A 17,445-nucleotide genomic window follows, 5' to 3' on the forward strand; every position below is an offset into this window, starting at 1 on the left:
ATGAGAAACTTTTAGTCTAGAGGATTTCGGAGGAATTTTTGTTAAATTTTTGGACACCTGAATTGGGCTGAGTTTTATTGTTAGATCAGGGCTGCCATTTCAGAGGTATTATTGGTGTGTATAGGGTCTTTTAGGTATATGAGGAGTCACAGTGTCAGGGAGATGTGGCACAGAGCCTCTTCAACCCACCAAGTCTATGTCACCCATTTACACAAATGGTACATTAATCCCTTTTTTCCCCTCCAGTTGGTGGTAGTAGGAGGCAAGCGGAGCACCACCAAACGCAGTGAGTTCTTTCTCCCTGTGTGTTTTTTTTTCTTATCTTTTAAACCATAAAAGAGAGAGAGGGTCTAGCAGAGCATCCATCCTTGGAGTGGGGGCTAGAGTCAGAGTGGGAACTTGGACTCCAGAGGCTTCGACGAGAAGAGGCTGAGGCCAAGGAAACAGTTAAGAAGGGTAGGTTTTTCCTTTTGTTGTTGCTGATTTGGTCTTGGTTGCACATGGGACAGTGCAGGCAGGATGGCAGATATAGCAGTGGAATGCTCCTCCTGTAGGATGTGGGAATTCATGGAGCCTGATGGTCACCCTGCTGACCTCACCTGCAGGATGTGCAGCCAACTCCAGCTCATGAAAGACTGCATTAAGGAGTTGGAGTTGGATGAACTAAGGATCATCGTGGAGGCAGAGCAATTGATAGATAAGACTTTTGAGCAGGTGGTTACACCCAGAATACAGAATTCAGGGAGTAGATAAGCGAACACCGAGAGAGATAAAGGGAGAAGGAAGTCAGTGCAGGGTCCCCCTGTGGCCATTCCCCTCAGCAACAGGATACTTTGGATGCTAATGACTATCTGGGTAAGGCAGCAGCAGTCAAACCAATAGCACTGGAGTCGGCTCTGAGCCTTAGAAGGGTAGGATGTAGTCTGGTGGAGCAATTGTTAGGGGGAGAAAGATAGGAGATTCTGCAGTAGCAAAAGAGACGCCAGGATAGTGTGTTGGTCCCTGGCTGCTAGGGTCCAGGATGTCTCTGAGCAGTTGCAGAATATTCTTGAAGGGGAGACTGAGCAGCCAGAGATCGTGGTACATATTGGTACCAGTGACATAGGCAGGAGAGGGGTAGAGGTCCTGTGCAGTAGGTTTAGGGAGTTGGAAGGAAGCTGAAGAGCAGGTCCTCCAAGGTAGTAATGTCTGGATTACTCTCAATGCAACGAGCTAGGGAAGGTCAGAACAGGAAGATAGCACAGACAAATAAGTGGCTGAGGAGATGGTGCAGGGAGCAGGATTTCAGAGATCATTGGAATCTTTTCTGGGGAAGGGGTGACCTGTACACGTGTGACAGGTTGCACCGGAACTGAAGGGGAACCAATATCCTGGGAAGGAAGTTTGCTAATGCTATTGGGGAGGCTTTAAACTAGATTTGCAGGGGGGGTGGAAACCAAAGTGAAGAGGCAGAGGATGTGGTGGTTGGTGCACAAGTAGAGACAGCTGGTAGGGAATTTGTGATGATAGAGCAAAGATGCACTCAGCCTGATGGTTTGAGATGTGCCTATTTTAATGCAAGGAGTATCATAAACAGGACAGCGTGGATCAATACATGGAACTATGACATTGTGGCCATTACAGAGACTTAGATGTCTTAGAGGCAGGAATGGCTGCTGAGTGTGCTGGGCTTTAGATGTTTCAAAAAGGATAGGGAAGGAGGGAAAAGAGGTGGGGGCGTGGCACTGCTAATCAGGGATAATATCACGGCTTCAGAAAAGGAGGAAGTCATGGAGGAATTGTCTACTGAATCATTGGGGTGGAAGTCAGGAACAAGAAGGGGGCAGTAACTCTACTGGGTATTTTTTATAGACCCACCAATGGTAACAGAGACATCAAGGAGCAGATAAGGAAGACAGATTCTGGAATGGTACAATAATATTAGGGTTGTTGTAATGGGTGATATTAACTTTCCTAATATTGACTGGCTTCTCCTTAGAGCAGGGGGTTTGGATGGGGTGTTCAGGAAAGTTTCCTGATACAATATGTAGATAAGCCAACTGGAGCAGAGGCTGTACTTGATGTGGTATTGGGAAATGAACCTGGTCAGCTTTCAGATCTTTGCAGTGGGAAAGCATTTTGGAGATAGTGATCATAATTCTATCTCCTTTACCATAGAATTGGAGAGGGATAGGAACAGACAAGTTAGGAAAGCATTTAACTGGAGTAAGGGGAAATATGAAGCGATCAGGCTATAACTTGGAAGCATAAATTGGGAACAGATGTTCTCAGGGAAATGTATGGGAGAAATGTGGCAAATTCCAGGGGATATTTGAGTGGCGTTCTGCATAGGTACGTTCCAGTGAGACAGGGAAAGGGTGGTAGGGTACAGGAACCATAGTGTGCAAAGGCTGTTGAAAATCTAGTCAAGAGCATAGAACATACTGTACAGCACAGTACAGGCCCTTCGGCCCATGTTGTTGTGCTGACCCTCAAACCCTGCCTGCCATATAACCCCCCCCACCTTAAATTCCTCCATATACCTGTCTAGTAGTCTCTTAAATTTCACTAGTGTATCTGCCTGCACAACTGACTCAGACAGTGTATTCCACACGCCAACCACTCTCTGAGTAAAAAACCTTCCTCTAATATCCCCCTTGAACTTCTCACCCCTTACCTTAAAGCCATGTCCTCTTGTATTGAGCAGTGGTGCCCTGGGGAAGAGGCGCTGGCTATCCACTCTGTCTATTCCTCTTATTATCTTGTTTACCTCTATCATGTCTCCTCTCATCCTCCTTCTCTCCAGAGAGTAAAGCCCTAGCTCCCTTAATCTCTGATCATAATGCATACTCTCTAATCCAGGCAGCATCCTGGTGAATCTCCTCTGTACCCTTTCCAATGCTTCCACATCCTAAGAAGAAGAGAGCTTACGAAAGGTTCAAAAAACTAGGTAATGCTAGAGATCTACAAGATCTATTAGCAGGAAGGAGCTTAAGAATGAAATTAGGAAAGCCAGAAGGGGCATTGGCAAGCAGGATTAAAGAAAACCCCAAGGCATTCTACAAGTATGTTTCAGAAAGGACAGGGATGGAGGCAAAAGAGGTGGGGGCATGGTACTGTTGATCATGGATAGTATCACGGCTGCAGAAAAGGAGGAAGTCATGGAGGGGTTGTCTACAGAGTCTCTGTGGGTGGAAGTTAGAAATAGGAAAGGTCAATAACTCTGCTGGGTGCTTTTTATAGACCACCCAAATAGTGACAGACATCGAGGAGCAGATAGGGGGACAGTTTCTGCAAAGGTGTAATAATAGCAGGATTGTTGTGGTGGGAGATTTTAATTTCCCAAATATTGATTGGCATCTCCCTAGAGTGAGTGGTTTAGAAGGAGTGGAATTTGTTAGGTGTGTTCAGGAAGGTTTCCTGACACAATATGTAGACAAGCCTACAAGAGGAGAGGCTGTACTTGATCTGGTATTGGGAAATGAACCTGGTCAGGTGTCAGGTCTCTCAGTGGGAGAGCATTTTGGAGATAGTGATCACAACTCTATCTCCTTTATCATAGCTCTGGAGATGGATAGGAGCAGACAATTTTGGAAAACATTTAACTGGGGTAGGGAGAAAAATGTTTTAAGGACCATTTGCATGACATTCTGAATAGGTGTGTTCCATTGAGACAGGAAAAGGATGGTAGGGTAAAAGAACCATGGTGTAAGAATAATGTAGAAAATCTAGTTATGAAGAAAGGCAAAGTTTACTAAAGGTTCAAGAAACTATGTACCGTTAGAGCTCTAGAAACTTACAAGTTTGCCAGGAAGGAGTTTAAGAATGAAATTAGGAGAGCTAGAAGGGGGCAATGAGAAGGCCTTGGCGAACAGGATTAAGGAAAACCCCAAGGCATTCAACAAGTATGTGAAGAGCAAGAGGATGAGCCGTGTGAGAATAGAACCAATCAAGTGCGATAGTGGAAATGTGTGCATGGAATTGGAGGAGGTAGTGGAAGTACTTAATGAATACTACGCTTCAATATTCATCAGTGAAAAGGACCTTGGCCATTTGGGGGAATGATTTATAGTTAACTGAAACACTGCAGCATATAGACATTAAGAAAGAGGATGTGCTGGAGCTTTTGAAAAGCATGAAGTTGGCTAAGTTACCGGGACCAGACAATATATACCCCAGGCTACTGTGGAAAGCAAGGGAGGAGATTGGTGAGCCTCCGGTGATGACCTTTACACCATCAGTTAGGGACAGGAGAAGTACTAGAGAATTGGAAGGTTACAAATGTTGTTCCCTTGTTCAAAAAGGAAGTAGAGATAACCCAGAAAATTATAGAGCAGTAAGTCTTACCTCAGCAGTAGGGAAGTTATTGGAGAAGATCCTGAGAGGCAGGATTTATGAGCATTTGGATAGACATAATCTGGTTAGGGATAGTCAGCAGGGCTTTGTCAAGGGCAAGATTACGAGCCTGTTCGATTATTTGAGGATGTAACAAAACACATTGATGAAGGTAGAGCAGTGGATGTAGTGTGTATGGATTTCAGTAAGGCATTTGATAAGGTTCCCCTTGCAAGGCTCATTCAGAAAATAAGGAGGCAAGGGTTCCAAGGAGACCTTGCTTTGTGGATCCAGAACTGGCAAAGGGTTATTGTAGATGGTTCATATTCTGAATGGAGGACAGTAACCAGTGGTGTTCTGCCGGGATCTGTTCTGGGACCTCTCTTCTTTGTGATTTTTTTAAATAAATGGCTTGGATGAGGACGTAGAAGGGTTGGTTAATAAGTTTGTTGAATACACAAAAGTTGTGAGTGTTGTGGATAGTCTGAAGGATTGTCAGAGGTTACAGTGGGACATCGATAGGGTGGAGAACTGGGCTGAGAAGTGGCAGATTGGGTTCAGTCCAGATAAGTGTGAAGTGGTTTATTTTAGTAGGTCAAATCTGAAGACAGAATATAATGCTAAGACTCTTGGCAGTGTGGAGGATCAGAGAGATCTTGAGATCCATGTCCATAAGACACTCAAAACTGCTGTGTAGGTTGACAGTGTTGTTAAGAAGGTATAGGGTATGTTCGCCGTCATCAACTTTCAAGAGCAGGAGGTAATGTTACAGCTATACAAGACCTTAGTTAAACCCCACTTGGAGTACTGTGTTCAGTTCTGGTCACATCACTACAGGAAGGATGTGGATACTATAGAGAGAGTGCAGAGGAGATTTACAAGGATGTTGCCTGGAATGGAGAGCGTGCCTTATGAGAATAGGTTGAGTGAACTTGGCCTTTTCTCCTTGGAGCGACGGAGGATGGGAGGTGACCCGACAGAGGTGTATAAGATGATGAGAGGCGTTGATCGTGTGGATAGCCAGAGGCTTTTTCCCAGGGTTGAAATGGCTAACCCGAGGGGGCATAGTTTTAAGGTGCTTGGTAGTAGGTACAAGGGGGATATCGGAGGCAAGTTTTTCACACAGAGTAGTGGGTGCATGGAATGCACTGCCAGTGATGGTGGTAAAGGCAGATTCAATAGGATCTTCTAAGAAACTCTTAGAAAGGTACATGGAGCTTAGAAAAATAGAGGGCTACATGGCATGGAAAGTCTAGGCAGTTTCTAGAGTAGGTTTCATGGTTGGCACAACATTGTCGCTGAAGAGCTTGTAATGTACTGTAGATTATGTTCACCCCACATTCCCATCAACTCTCTCAGTACATATTCTTCCACATACTAGTGGCTGTATGTTTGTGGCTAATTAATCTACCAGCATCCACATTTTTTGGGATGTGAGAGGAAACAGGCAGAGGGCCTCTACTAGCTGTGCCACTGACTAGGTGAATCAGTCGTGAATCAACCAGTAACTGATAATATATTTATTATTTAGTTTTTGCACTTGTTCACCAGATGCCATTCCGTACATACCAGATCAAACTCTATATGATAATTTTGTAATTAGAATGTTATTTGCTGAATTATCAGTAATGCCTAAACCCCTCAGTGATTTCCATAGCATTGTTCAGTCCTGCAGCTGCCACACCTGACCACTCAGTGTGTGTTCAAATCATGTCCAATCCATTCCTACCAAAGCTAGCAGAATGTCCCGCTATCATAAACTCTCCAATAGTTCATTCTTTAAATTTACCCATTTGATCACATTTAGTCAATTATCTGATTAATTTACTTTTTATTCATTGCTCATTTTTGTCATTCTATTCTTACCACAAACCTTGGGGTATTCTTCCATGTTAAAAAGTTGTTTAGGTACTCAAACTGTGCCGATGAGCTACTAAGGATTTCATTCCTGAAGATTGTGCAATGCATTTTAAAGTCAAATTGTGAAATTTGCATTCAATTTCTTAATCCACAATTTAATATCATAAATTAAATACCTAAATTAATTAGTACACTCTTATTTGCGGTATGATATATGATTTAGGGCTTAGTTCTGCAGTTTCAAACCAGCCGCTCTCAGTAAAAATGCTATTATGACCAGCTATGTAATTATACTTTTAACAAACAAAATCCAGTGTTTTGAATAAAACTGTACGCTGCATGCATCATTAACTCTTAATGCCCTTTAAAATGGCCTAGTAAACCACTCAGCTGAACAAACAATAGCTGCAAAGCAAGAATTCACCACAAAATTTGCAGTGGTTCAATCAGCACTGATACAGTATCTGGCCCTTACTTCAATAACAGGTTAAATATACAAAATGGCAGAAGGGTGATTATTTCAAGAGACTCTGAATGCTTTAATTGCCTGTACATGTTCAAATGGTTTGTTTTCATAATTATACACTAGTCTGTTGTTTATGTAATGTAGCAGTATGATTACTGATGTAATAATTAATTAGTCTCTCCCTTGTGGCATTTGCAAATCATATTCTATAACTTGATTTTTCTTCAGTTTCCCTCAAAGCATTTTGAGAAAGGTTAATGTATTTGGAAAGTTCATCTGATCGAATAGTTCATTTGGCTAATTTCTCTCAAATCTTTTTTTCTTGATTCTGGAAAAGTACAGTACTGTGCAAAAGCCTTAGGCACCCTAGATTTTTTTTATATGGTTTCAGATGGTATGACCTCTACAGAGCCCTGATTTCAACATCACCAAGGCTGTCTGGGATTACATGGAGAAACAGAAGCAAGCGACGCAGCTGAAATCTGCAGAAGAACTGTGGGAAGTTCTCCAAGATGCTTGGAACAACCTAGCAATCGATTTTCTTACAAAGCTGCACAACACCTTACCTAAGAGAATTGATGCAGTTTAAAAGGCAAAGAGTGGTCACACCATATATTGATTTGATTTAGTTTATTACTGTTTACTGCTCTTCATACTATTTCTAAATATGAACTTTTAATTTTATTATTTTTGAAAGCATCTTTGGTTTATAGAATATTTTTATATGTACTTAAGTCTTTTGTACAGTACTGTGCAATTTCCCTTTACAGGAAATGTACTATTTTCAGGTTTGGTTATCAACGGATACCCTTTGAGAATTTGCTTGTGTCAGGGAAGAATCACAGTGATCAATTAGTTTTGTCTTGTATTGTTTTACTCAATTAAGAGCTACATCTTTGTATGTGCAGTATGCTACTCTGCTCTTATTCCACCAGGCAGCAATTTCAGGAAAGTCAAAGAAGTGACAGGTTCACAAAAAGCTCCTGCTTAATGACCACAAATGGAAACATTCCTCTGTGAAGCCAATTTTAAGCAAATTCTTTTTCCTTTGTCGCTGACATTGAGGCTGCAAATACAGCTATTCCTCAACACTAAAATTCAGAGTAAATTTATTATCAAAGTACATACAAATCACCACATACAACCCTGCGTTTTGTGAGCATAATAAATCAAATAACTATAATAGAATCATTGAAAGACTGCACCCAACAGGGCAAACAATTAACGTGCAAAAGAAACAAACTGTGAAAATGCATAAGAAAAAAAGTGATATTTATTGTTTATTTATTATTATTGAGAACATGAGATGAGTCCTTGAAAGTTGTGGGAACAGTTCAGTGATTGGGCAAGTGAAACTGAGTGAAGTTGTCCCCTCTGGTTCAGGAGCATAATGGTTGAGAGGTAATAATTGTTTCTGAAGCCGATGGTGTGGGTCCTGAGGCTCCTGTACCACCTTCCTGATGGCAGCAGTGAGAAGAGGTCATGACCTGGGTAGTGGGTGTCCCTGATGATGAATACGGTTTTCCTGTGATAATCCTGTTGTGTAAATGTGCTTAATGGTGGGGAGTGCTTTACCCTTGGGCTGTATTCACTGCTATATGAAAATTTTCACAATTTTCACGTTCTTACTTTGTGCAAGTTAAATAATTAACTATAAAATAGGCAGGGATGAAACGATTTTCATAAAATTGGCTTTAACCCTGACGTTAATGTAGTTTACGTGGTATGTCTTTGTCAGCAGTATCTGTGGTGAACGATAGCATTTGCACAAAATGTTTGAGAATATGAAATATGAATTTGTTATAGGCAGTTTTAGTTTTCAAGCTTGCATTTGACATCTAAAGAACTTCCTCAAGAGTCTGTGACGATTTAAATACAGTGGATTCTGTTTCATCGGGACACATTGGGACCAGTATATTTTGGCACAATTAAGTGGCTTCCCCAATTAGCCAAAATTTCATGGAACTAGTAAAATAGGTATAAAAAAAACAAACTGAATAATAAATTAAGTATTTAAATAAAATACAGAACAAATTAGAATACTACCAATAGTACTATAATACTATAAAACTGTGTATGAGATTCTAATAGTTATCCACGAGGAATTCATCCAGTGGACCCAATGAACAAAAGAGTACAGGCATCAAGTGCAGCTAATGGTATCACGGTTGCATTCTCCAAATCTTCACTTTCGTTGTGACATTCAGGATAATTGTTGATACCTTCAAAATTGTTTATAGTTCTTAACTTGCTGAAGTAGTGAAATCATTTCATTTTCACTCCCACCTGTGTTTGCATCCCCAAGCATTGAATGCTTGAAACTGCACTGAGTAAGACAGTTCTGAATTGCCTTACTGCTTATTTCTTGCAAACTATCAGTGACAAAAATCACTGCATTTTGAACACACACACGCAACTGACTCTATTTAAAATTGCCCTAAGCACTGTGTAGTGTCTAACGGCCACATAAGTGCATGCAACTAACGCTAGTTAGAACCTCTTCAGTAACAGTGTCCTACCTCAATTAAGTGGCATGGTGTCCCAGATAAACAAAGGGAATTCTGGCAATTTTCTAGATTAGCTTTTGTTGTCCCAAATAATAAGCAGCTGCCTTGATTAACTGATGGCCCAATTAACCAGAAACTGCTTGTAGATGTTTTAATTTTCCATTGCCTTATCGTGTGAGGTAACTAATTTTGTGAAGAAATTGGTTTTTGGTGAGTAGTGTGGAGAAAATAATAAATAATTTGGAACATAATTGGAGAAAATGTTGCTCTCGTTGCAGCAATGAACAGCTCTGTGCCTTGTGTTATTGTGGTGAGCGGAGCTCGCTGGGGCAGGGTGAGTTGAAAAGGTTCAGCCCAACTCCAGATTTCGCTGCGTTAAGAAAAAGCCCACCTCAAACAAAGCAAGACAGTACCGACAATTCAGAGGATAGTAATGACAAGAGCCACAAGCAGTGTTCCACTTCACAAAGGCCACAGAAAAAGTGAGTACTTTGTTCAGCTTTCGTCAAAAGAAAAATCCGTATCTTTGTGTTCTTGAACTTTTCAAAACTTTCTGAATTAGAATGTATCGATTTTCTAAAATAAACTTATTCCAAGATGATATTTGTAAATGTTCTTCATGTCAGCAGTATCAATTGTCTTTTGTTAAGCGTGGTAACTTTATTTTTTTCTGCCTGCAAATAACATTAATTAAAAACTGGGGGAGCATGTCTGACATTTTTCTCTTCCTTCATTAGTCTTCAAGGCATTTGTGTATTACAGGTGTTCCATAGAGGTAGGGTGTTTTCTTCAGTTCAAGAGGCAATTCGTCATCTGAATTTAAGCAATGACTACTGTTGTCTGTTCAGTTTTGTTGTAATAGGGATGAGACGTGGGGCTAGAGAGCTGAGAATGGATTTAGGTCAAGCCAGATGGCCTGGCTAATGTGTGCTTTGCAGCAGAAGTCTATTGATAACAAATAGGATCATCAATCTTGTGCAGTTTTTCTCCCTCCTTGCCAGGCATGCTGCCATTGATGGAAGTAGCTGACTAGCAATCTTAACATAAACCCGTTTTACTGGATTTTAGTTAAAGTGAGAGTCATTAACAAGTAGTTTGAAGAAAGCCATAAACATTAACACTTTTTTGGTACTGACTCCTTCCTATTCTGAAATAATGTCGTCTTCAAAAATTTAGATCCTGGCTAAAGATCAAATATTTGCAGTTAAAATGTGGTTTACCTTTGTGTTGCTATACATGCGTATACATGAAGTTGGTTGATGGGGTAGCGTGTGCAATGTGCATCAGAATAGGATTAGACAAGGTTGATGTAAAATCAATAAGATTGTAAAGATGCTATATAAATGTAAGCTGATGGCCTTTATTGTTTGCTTGGTGACTCACCCCTCACTGGTTGTTTTCTTGCTATACAGTTCCTAATTGGAGCTGATTGTTCAATGCAAGTTAACTTAAAGGAGATGGACAACAGACTATCAAAGTGCTTCAAGACCTGGTGAACCTTACACATTCCATAAAGGCTGAAAAGTTGTCAAAAAGTCTAAACATTTGTGACATTCACAAGCATAGAGAACTATTAAATATAGCTTAGAACTCATAAAACATGAGAAAATATTTATTCAATTTAATCCAAAAATTTACGGTACACTTGCCCTTATCCCTTGTAACCATTGCTGCTATGAAAGAGTTTGCTAAAGGTTCCTCTAATCCTGCCTCAACTGGTGCAAAAACGGTAGACTTCCCCGGGTACATGCGGTGAAATCTCCAAAGGTTTGCATTTAACTACTGGTCTGGAGCCATAACACTCACAAAGGTAGAAAATAGTAGCTATTGCATGTCCTTCTTTCCAGTAGCAGGAAATTGAACATAGACTTGTACAGCCTATGATATGCCTACCCTTTAACCTACATTAAGACTCTTCCCTCCCCAGACCCTCCATTTTTCTTTCATTCCTGTGAATGTATCCAAGTCTCTTCAATGTCCCTGTTAGATCTGTCTCTACCACCACCTCACATTCCACTCACCTACTATTCTCTGTAAAAATAAAAATATAATAAACCTATCTCTGACACCCCTCCCCAACTTTTCCTCCAATCACCTTAAAATTATGCTCTCTCATATTAAGCATTGCCGCCTTGGGAAAGAAGTACTGTCTGGCCGCTCAAGTTCCTCAGTCATCTTTCTTCCATCAGGTCAGAAACTGAGATGATTGCACAATGTTTACTTCCTTTTGGAGCTTCTCAACAAGTGCAGTATTTTCTCTATGCAGCAGGACCTAGACAATAGTTAGGCATGGGATGATAAGTACCAAGTGACATTGGCAGTGATACAGCTAAGCAGTGACCTTCTCTAGCAAGAGAGGTCTTGATTATGTCAATGGCATTATAGTCACCGATCCCACCCATCTACATTCTGGGGGCCCAATTGCTAGAAGCCGCCTTGACACAGAAGCAGCCAGAGGCTGGATATTTAGTGGTGAGTGATTCATCTCTTGATTAGCCAAATCGTTGACCATTTACAAAATACAAGCTGGAAGACTGAATACATTGCAATTGTGCAAGTAAGTATAAAGGCTGATTTATACTTCTGCGTCAAATTGATGCCGTAGGTACGGCATAGCCGCGAACCCTATGCAGAGCCTATGCGGATCCCTACGCCGTAGCCTGACGTGCACCGCTTTCAAAATGTAACTACGCGTCGCGACAACGCAGACCGCAACAACTGTGATTGGTCCGCTTGGTAGCATCGCATTTCCTCCTACGCTGCAATAGCTTGCCATTGGGCGACTGAAGGGCAGGGAAGGAACTCTGGCTGCAATGCTTTCCATAAAGTTTTACGGACCTCCGAAATTATGGAGAACACATTTCGCTTTTACGAAAAAAGACGCTCGCTTTAAACTTGTTTACCCTGAGAAAGGCTACCATGACCATGAAGCCTTTCATGGGCAGGTGTGTGCGCATGCACGACATGCCCGAATTGCAGAGCAACGCAGACACACCAACACACAAGTATAAATGCTCACAATGTGCGTAGGCCACTTGTGAAGGTTACGGTGTCCATTTGACGCCGAAGTGTAAATCAGCCTTAAGTGCAATATCAACCAGAAATGCTCCATCATTCACGTCAGCTAGCCTACTGGAATGGCGAGGTCTCCTCTTTGCCACCTTAAACGTTCATTCTTTTGAATCTATATATTCTACATCATCCACTGCAGACAGTTTGAGACATCAACAACACATCCCTAGCCCATGCTCTCTGCTGCCAGCAAGGACAAGCGGTCACCATTTTACGTTTACCTGCAGGTCTTGAATCATCCTATTTTTTTTAAATTATTGTTAATTCCAAATCCTCTTAACCCAATAGCATTGCAGGATTACCTGCACAAGGTCTGTATCAGTGCAAGAAGATGCACATCACCACCTTCTGAAGGACAGTTGGGGAGGTGCAATGTATTAGTCATGTCAGCAGAATGCTTATCACCACCCTCCCCCCAAACTGAGTGAAATTAAAAAAAATATATATATTGTAATATGCTCTTTGACTATAGGACAAATGTTCTAGGATTTATAATAAATCACAGCAGGGTCAATGGAAGCAAGGAATTGGAAAAGGCACTTGAATCATTACATCAAACACAAACAAAATGTTGGAGGAACTCAGCAGGCCAGGCAGCATCCATAGAAAGGAGCAAGCAGTCAACGTCTCAGGCCGAGACACTTCATTAGGTCTCAGCCCAAGACAGTTTTTTCTTGGGGATAAGCATTCTGCTAACCTGCTGAGTTCCTCCAGCATTTTGTGTGTGTTGCTTGGATTTCTAGCATCTGCAGACTTTCTCTTGTGGTTGAATCATTACATGGGGGTTTTTATTTATTTAGAGGTACAAGGATTTCATCTTCATTCCCATGCAATTGTTCAAATCTTGCTGAAAAAAATGGTTTCTTCAGGTAAATTTTAGCTTTATTGCATTGTCTGCCTTTATTCTCCAGGAGGAAGCATTACCTGGAATTTTTTTCATGAATTTTGACCTTTTGCACTGCTTCTTAAAAGAAATTGATTTAGTCTGCTGAATGCCAATGTGAAGTGCTAAAGTTGTGTTTCATGGCTTTGGAATTGTTTGTCAAGTACAACATGGGTGACGGTGAGGTGGAAATTTGATTCCTAAATTGAAGATCAAAGAAGAGATGCAGATTTAATCCTATGTAACAGCTGGCAATAGTTAGTTGGTTTAGCAGTGTTGAAGAATTGAAATGGGCACAGTTGAAGTTCTGAGATGCATTGAGTTTTTTCAACTAGTTTAGTCTGATGATAACACTGTACATCCAAAATTGCATTTTTACACCAAACAGAAATGAATTAGCTTAATGTTTTAATTGCTTCTCCCTGGAAAGGTCACAGTTGAGATCACCCCAGTTAATTCCAAAATAGCCTTTTGCAAATAGCAGTTAATTGAAGCTGATGATTCATTCATCCCTTCTGCAAGTACTGAGTTGTCAATTTGACCCTAAATGAAATGGTCCTCAACCTTAAAGGTAATTTTAATTGTACTGCTTCAGTGCACCTCTATGCACTTAGTGAATTAAAAATTCTGTAAATGTTGGCTGCTGTTACTTTTGTTGAATGTCACTTTTGCATACTTTTCTTTGAGAGGTCGTACTATTAATAATTCAGTTAATTATTTTTGAAACTAGTGTGATCTTACCTGGGGATATCATAACAAAAATACATCCTTGGTTACCCCATCAAAAAGGCTCAGCAAGTCTTTTTCATGCCAAGTTGATCTGTAAAGCCAGGCATAATTCCCATCTGAATCTGCTGAATTTAAATATAGGTCTTACGCAGTGAGTGGCAGGGCAGTGAGGAATGTGGTAGGACAGAGGGATCTGAGTGCAGGCCCTCAATTCATTGAAAGTGGCATTGCAGGTAGGTTAGAGTTGTAAAGAAAGCTTTTGGCACATTGGCCTTCATAAATCAAAATACAGAGTCAGAGTGGGACGGCTTTGGCTCAACAGACTTCGGCGAGAACAGGCAGAGGCCAGGGTAGGTTCCGGTAAGTTTTCTGTTCAGATTGTTCAGTGCAGTGAGAATGCCAGGCAGGATGTTGGAATGCTCCTCTTGCAGGATGTGGAAAGTCAGGGAGCCCTCCGGTGTCCCTGACAACGACACCTGCAAGAAGTGCATCCAGCTGCAGCTCCTGACAAACCGCGTTAGGGAACTGGAGCAGGAGCTGGATGACCTGCGGATCATTCGGGAGAATGAGGAGATTATAGATCGTAGCTACAGGGAAGTAGTTACACCAAAGGAGCAGAGGACAGGAAATTGGGTCACTGTCAGGCGAGGGAAGAGGAAAGGGCAGGCAGAGCAGGGTTCCCCTGTGGCCATTCACCTCAACAACAAGTATACCGCATTGGATACTGTTGGGGGCGATGACTTACCTGGGACTAGCTGCAGTAGCCGGATCTCTGGCACTGAGTCTGGCTCTGCAGTGCAGAAGGGAGGGGGGAGAAAGAGGAGAGCGGTAGTGATAGGGGACTCGATAGTTAGAGGTGCAGATAGAAGGTTCTGTGGTCATGACAGAGAATCCAGGATGGTTTGTTGCCTCCCAGGTGCCAGGGTCAAGGATGTCTCTGATCGATTGCATGACATTCTGAAGTGGGAGGGTGACCAGCCAGATGTCGTGGTGCACATCGGTACCAATGACATAGCAAGGAAGAGTGAAGAGGTCCCGGACAGTGAGTATAGAGAGCTTGGTAGGAAGTTGAAAAGCAGGACCTCAAGGGTGGTAATCTCAGGATTGCTACCTGTGCTAGGTGCCAGTGAGGGTAGGAATAGGATGCTCTGGAGGAGGAACAAGTGGCTGAGGAACTGGTGTAGGGGGCAGGGTTTCAGATTTCAGGATCATTGGGACCTCTTCTGGGGCAGGTGGGACCTGTACAAGAGAGACGGGTTACACTTGAACTACAGGGGGACCATAATCCTTTCAGGGAGGTTTGTTAGTGCTACTGGGGAGGCTTTAAACTAGATTTGCAGGGGGATGGGAACCAGAGTGCCAGAGCTGACAGTGTGGCTGGGGTGAAAATAAATAATGTTGAAAGTTTAAGCAAATCCGCTGATAGAAAGGTTGTGAGTGGTGGTAAAAATCTTCTGAGGTGTATATATTTCAATGCTAGGAGTATTACGAGGAAGGCGGATGAGTTGAGGGCGTGGATTGACACGTGGAATTATGATGTTGTGGCAATTAGTGAAACTTGACTACAGGAGGGGCAGGACTGGCAGCTTAATATTCCAGGGTTCCGATGTTTCAGATGTGATCGAGGCAGAGGAATGAAAGGTGGGGGAGTAGCATTGCTTGTTAGGGAAAATATTACAGCAGTGCTCGGGCAGGACAGATTAGAGGGCTTGTCTACTGAGTCCTTATGGGTGGAGCTGAGAAACAGGAAAGATATGGCCACATTAGTGGGATTGTATTACAGACCACCCAATAGTCAACGAGACTTGGAAGAGCAAATCTGCAGAGAGATAGCAGGCAACTGCAGGGAAACATAAAGTTGTGGTGGTAGGGGATTTTAATTTTCCATATATTGATTGGGACTCCCATACTGTTAGGGGACTAGATGGTTTAGAGTTTGTAAAATGTGTTCAGGAAAGTTTTCTAAATCAATATATAGAGGGACCAACTAGAGGGGATGCAATATTGGATCTCCTGTTAGGAAACGAATTAGGGCAAGTGACAGAAGTCTGTGTAGGGGAGCACTTTGGTTCCAGTGATCATAACGCCATTAGTTTCAATTTGAACATGGACAAGGATAGATCTGATCCTAGGGTTGAGGTTCTGAACTGGAAGAAGGCCAAATTTGAAGAAATGAGAAAGGATCTAAAAAGCGTGGATTGGGACAGGTTGTTCTATGGCAAAGATGTGATCGGTAGGTGGGAAGCCTTCAAAGGGGAAATTTTGAGAGTGCAGAGTTTGTATGTTCCTGTCAGGATTAAAGGCAAATTGAATAGGAATAAGGAACCTTGGTTCTCAAGGGATATTGCAACTCTGATAAAGAAGAAGAAGAAGTTGTATGAAATGTATAGGAAACGGGGGGTAAATCAGGTGCTTGAGTATAAGAAGTGCAAGAAAATACTTAAGAAAGAAATCAGGAGGGCTAAAAGAAGACATGAGGTTGCCTTGGCAGTCAAAGTGAAGGATAATCCAAAAGGGCTTTTACAAGTATATTAAGAGCAAAAGAATTGTAAGGGATAAAATTGGTCCTCTTGAAGATCAGAGTGGTCGGCTTTGTGCGGAACCAAAGGAAATGGGTGAGATCTTAAATAGGTTTTTTGCGTCTGTATTTACTAAGGAAGCTGCCATGAAATCTATGGAATTGAGGGAATCAAGTAGTGAGACCATGGAAACTGTACAGATTGAAAAGGAGGAGGTGCTTGCTGTCTTGAGGAAAATTAAAGTGGATAAATCCCCGGGACCTGACAGAGTGTTCCCTTGGACCTTGAAGGAGACTAGTGTTGAAATTGCAGGGGCCCTGGCAGAAATATTTAAAATGTCGCTGTCTACAGGTGAAGTGCCGGAGGATTGGAGAGTGGCTTATGTTGTTCCGTTGTTTAAAAAAGGATCGAAAAGTAATCCGGGAAATTATAGGCCGGTGAGTTTAACGTCAGTAGCAGGTAAGTTATTGGAGTGAGTACTAAGAGACAGAATCTACAAGCATTTGGATAGACAGGGGCTTACTAGGGAGAGTCAACATGGCTTTGTGCGTGGTAGGTCATGTTTGACCAATCTGTTGGAGTTCTTCGAGGAGGTTACCAGGAAAGTGGATGAAGGGAAGGCAGTGGATATTGTCTACATGGACTTCAGTAAAGCCTTTGACAAGGTCCCGCATGGGAGGTTAGTTAGGAAAATTCAGTCGCTAGGTATACATGGAGAGGTGGTAAATTGGATTAGATATTGGCTCGATGGAAGAAGCCAGAGAGTGGTGGTAGAGAATTGCTTCTCTGAGTGGAGGCCTGTGACTAGTGGTGTGCCACAGGGATCAGTGCTGGGTCCATTGTTATTTGTCATCTATATCAATGATCTGGATGATAATGTGGTAAATTGGATCAGCAAGTTTGCTGATGATACAAAGATTGGAGGTGTAGGAGACAGTGAGGAAGGTTTTCAGAGCCTCCAGAGGGACTTGGACCAGCTGGAAAAATGGGCTGAAAAATGGCAGATGGAGTTTAATACTGACAAGTGTGAGGTATTGCACGTTGGAAGGACAAACCAACATAGAACATACAGGGTTAATGGTAAGGCACTGAGGA

At 41.9% G+C, this 17,445-nt stretch overlaps 1 protein-coding gene across 10 annotated transcripts in view; it reads left to right on the forward strand.

Moving 5' to 3' along the window:
* kmt2ca (lysine (K)-specific methyltransferase 2Ca) overlaps window positions 1-17,445 on the forward strand; it is a 491,834-nt gene that overhangs the window by 182,159 nt on the left and 292,230 nt on the right. For all 10 annotated transcript variants that reach the window (XM_063044443.1, XM_063044442.1, XM_063044440.1 and 7 more), the window contains one exon: window positions 9,426-9,629. In XM_063044443.1, coding sequence (XP_062900513.1) covers window positions 9,426-9,629 — 204 coding nt within the window. The remainder of the gene's footprint in view (window positions 1-9,425; window positions 9,630-17,445) is intronic.

This window comes from Mobula hypostoma, chromosome 3, assembly GCF_963921235.1.
Source record: "Mobula hypostoma chromosome 3, sMobHyp1.1, whole genome shotgun sequence".
NCBI lineage: Eukaryota > Metazoa > Chordata > Chondrichthyes > Myliobatiformes > Myliobatidae > Mobula > Mobula hypostoma.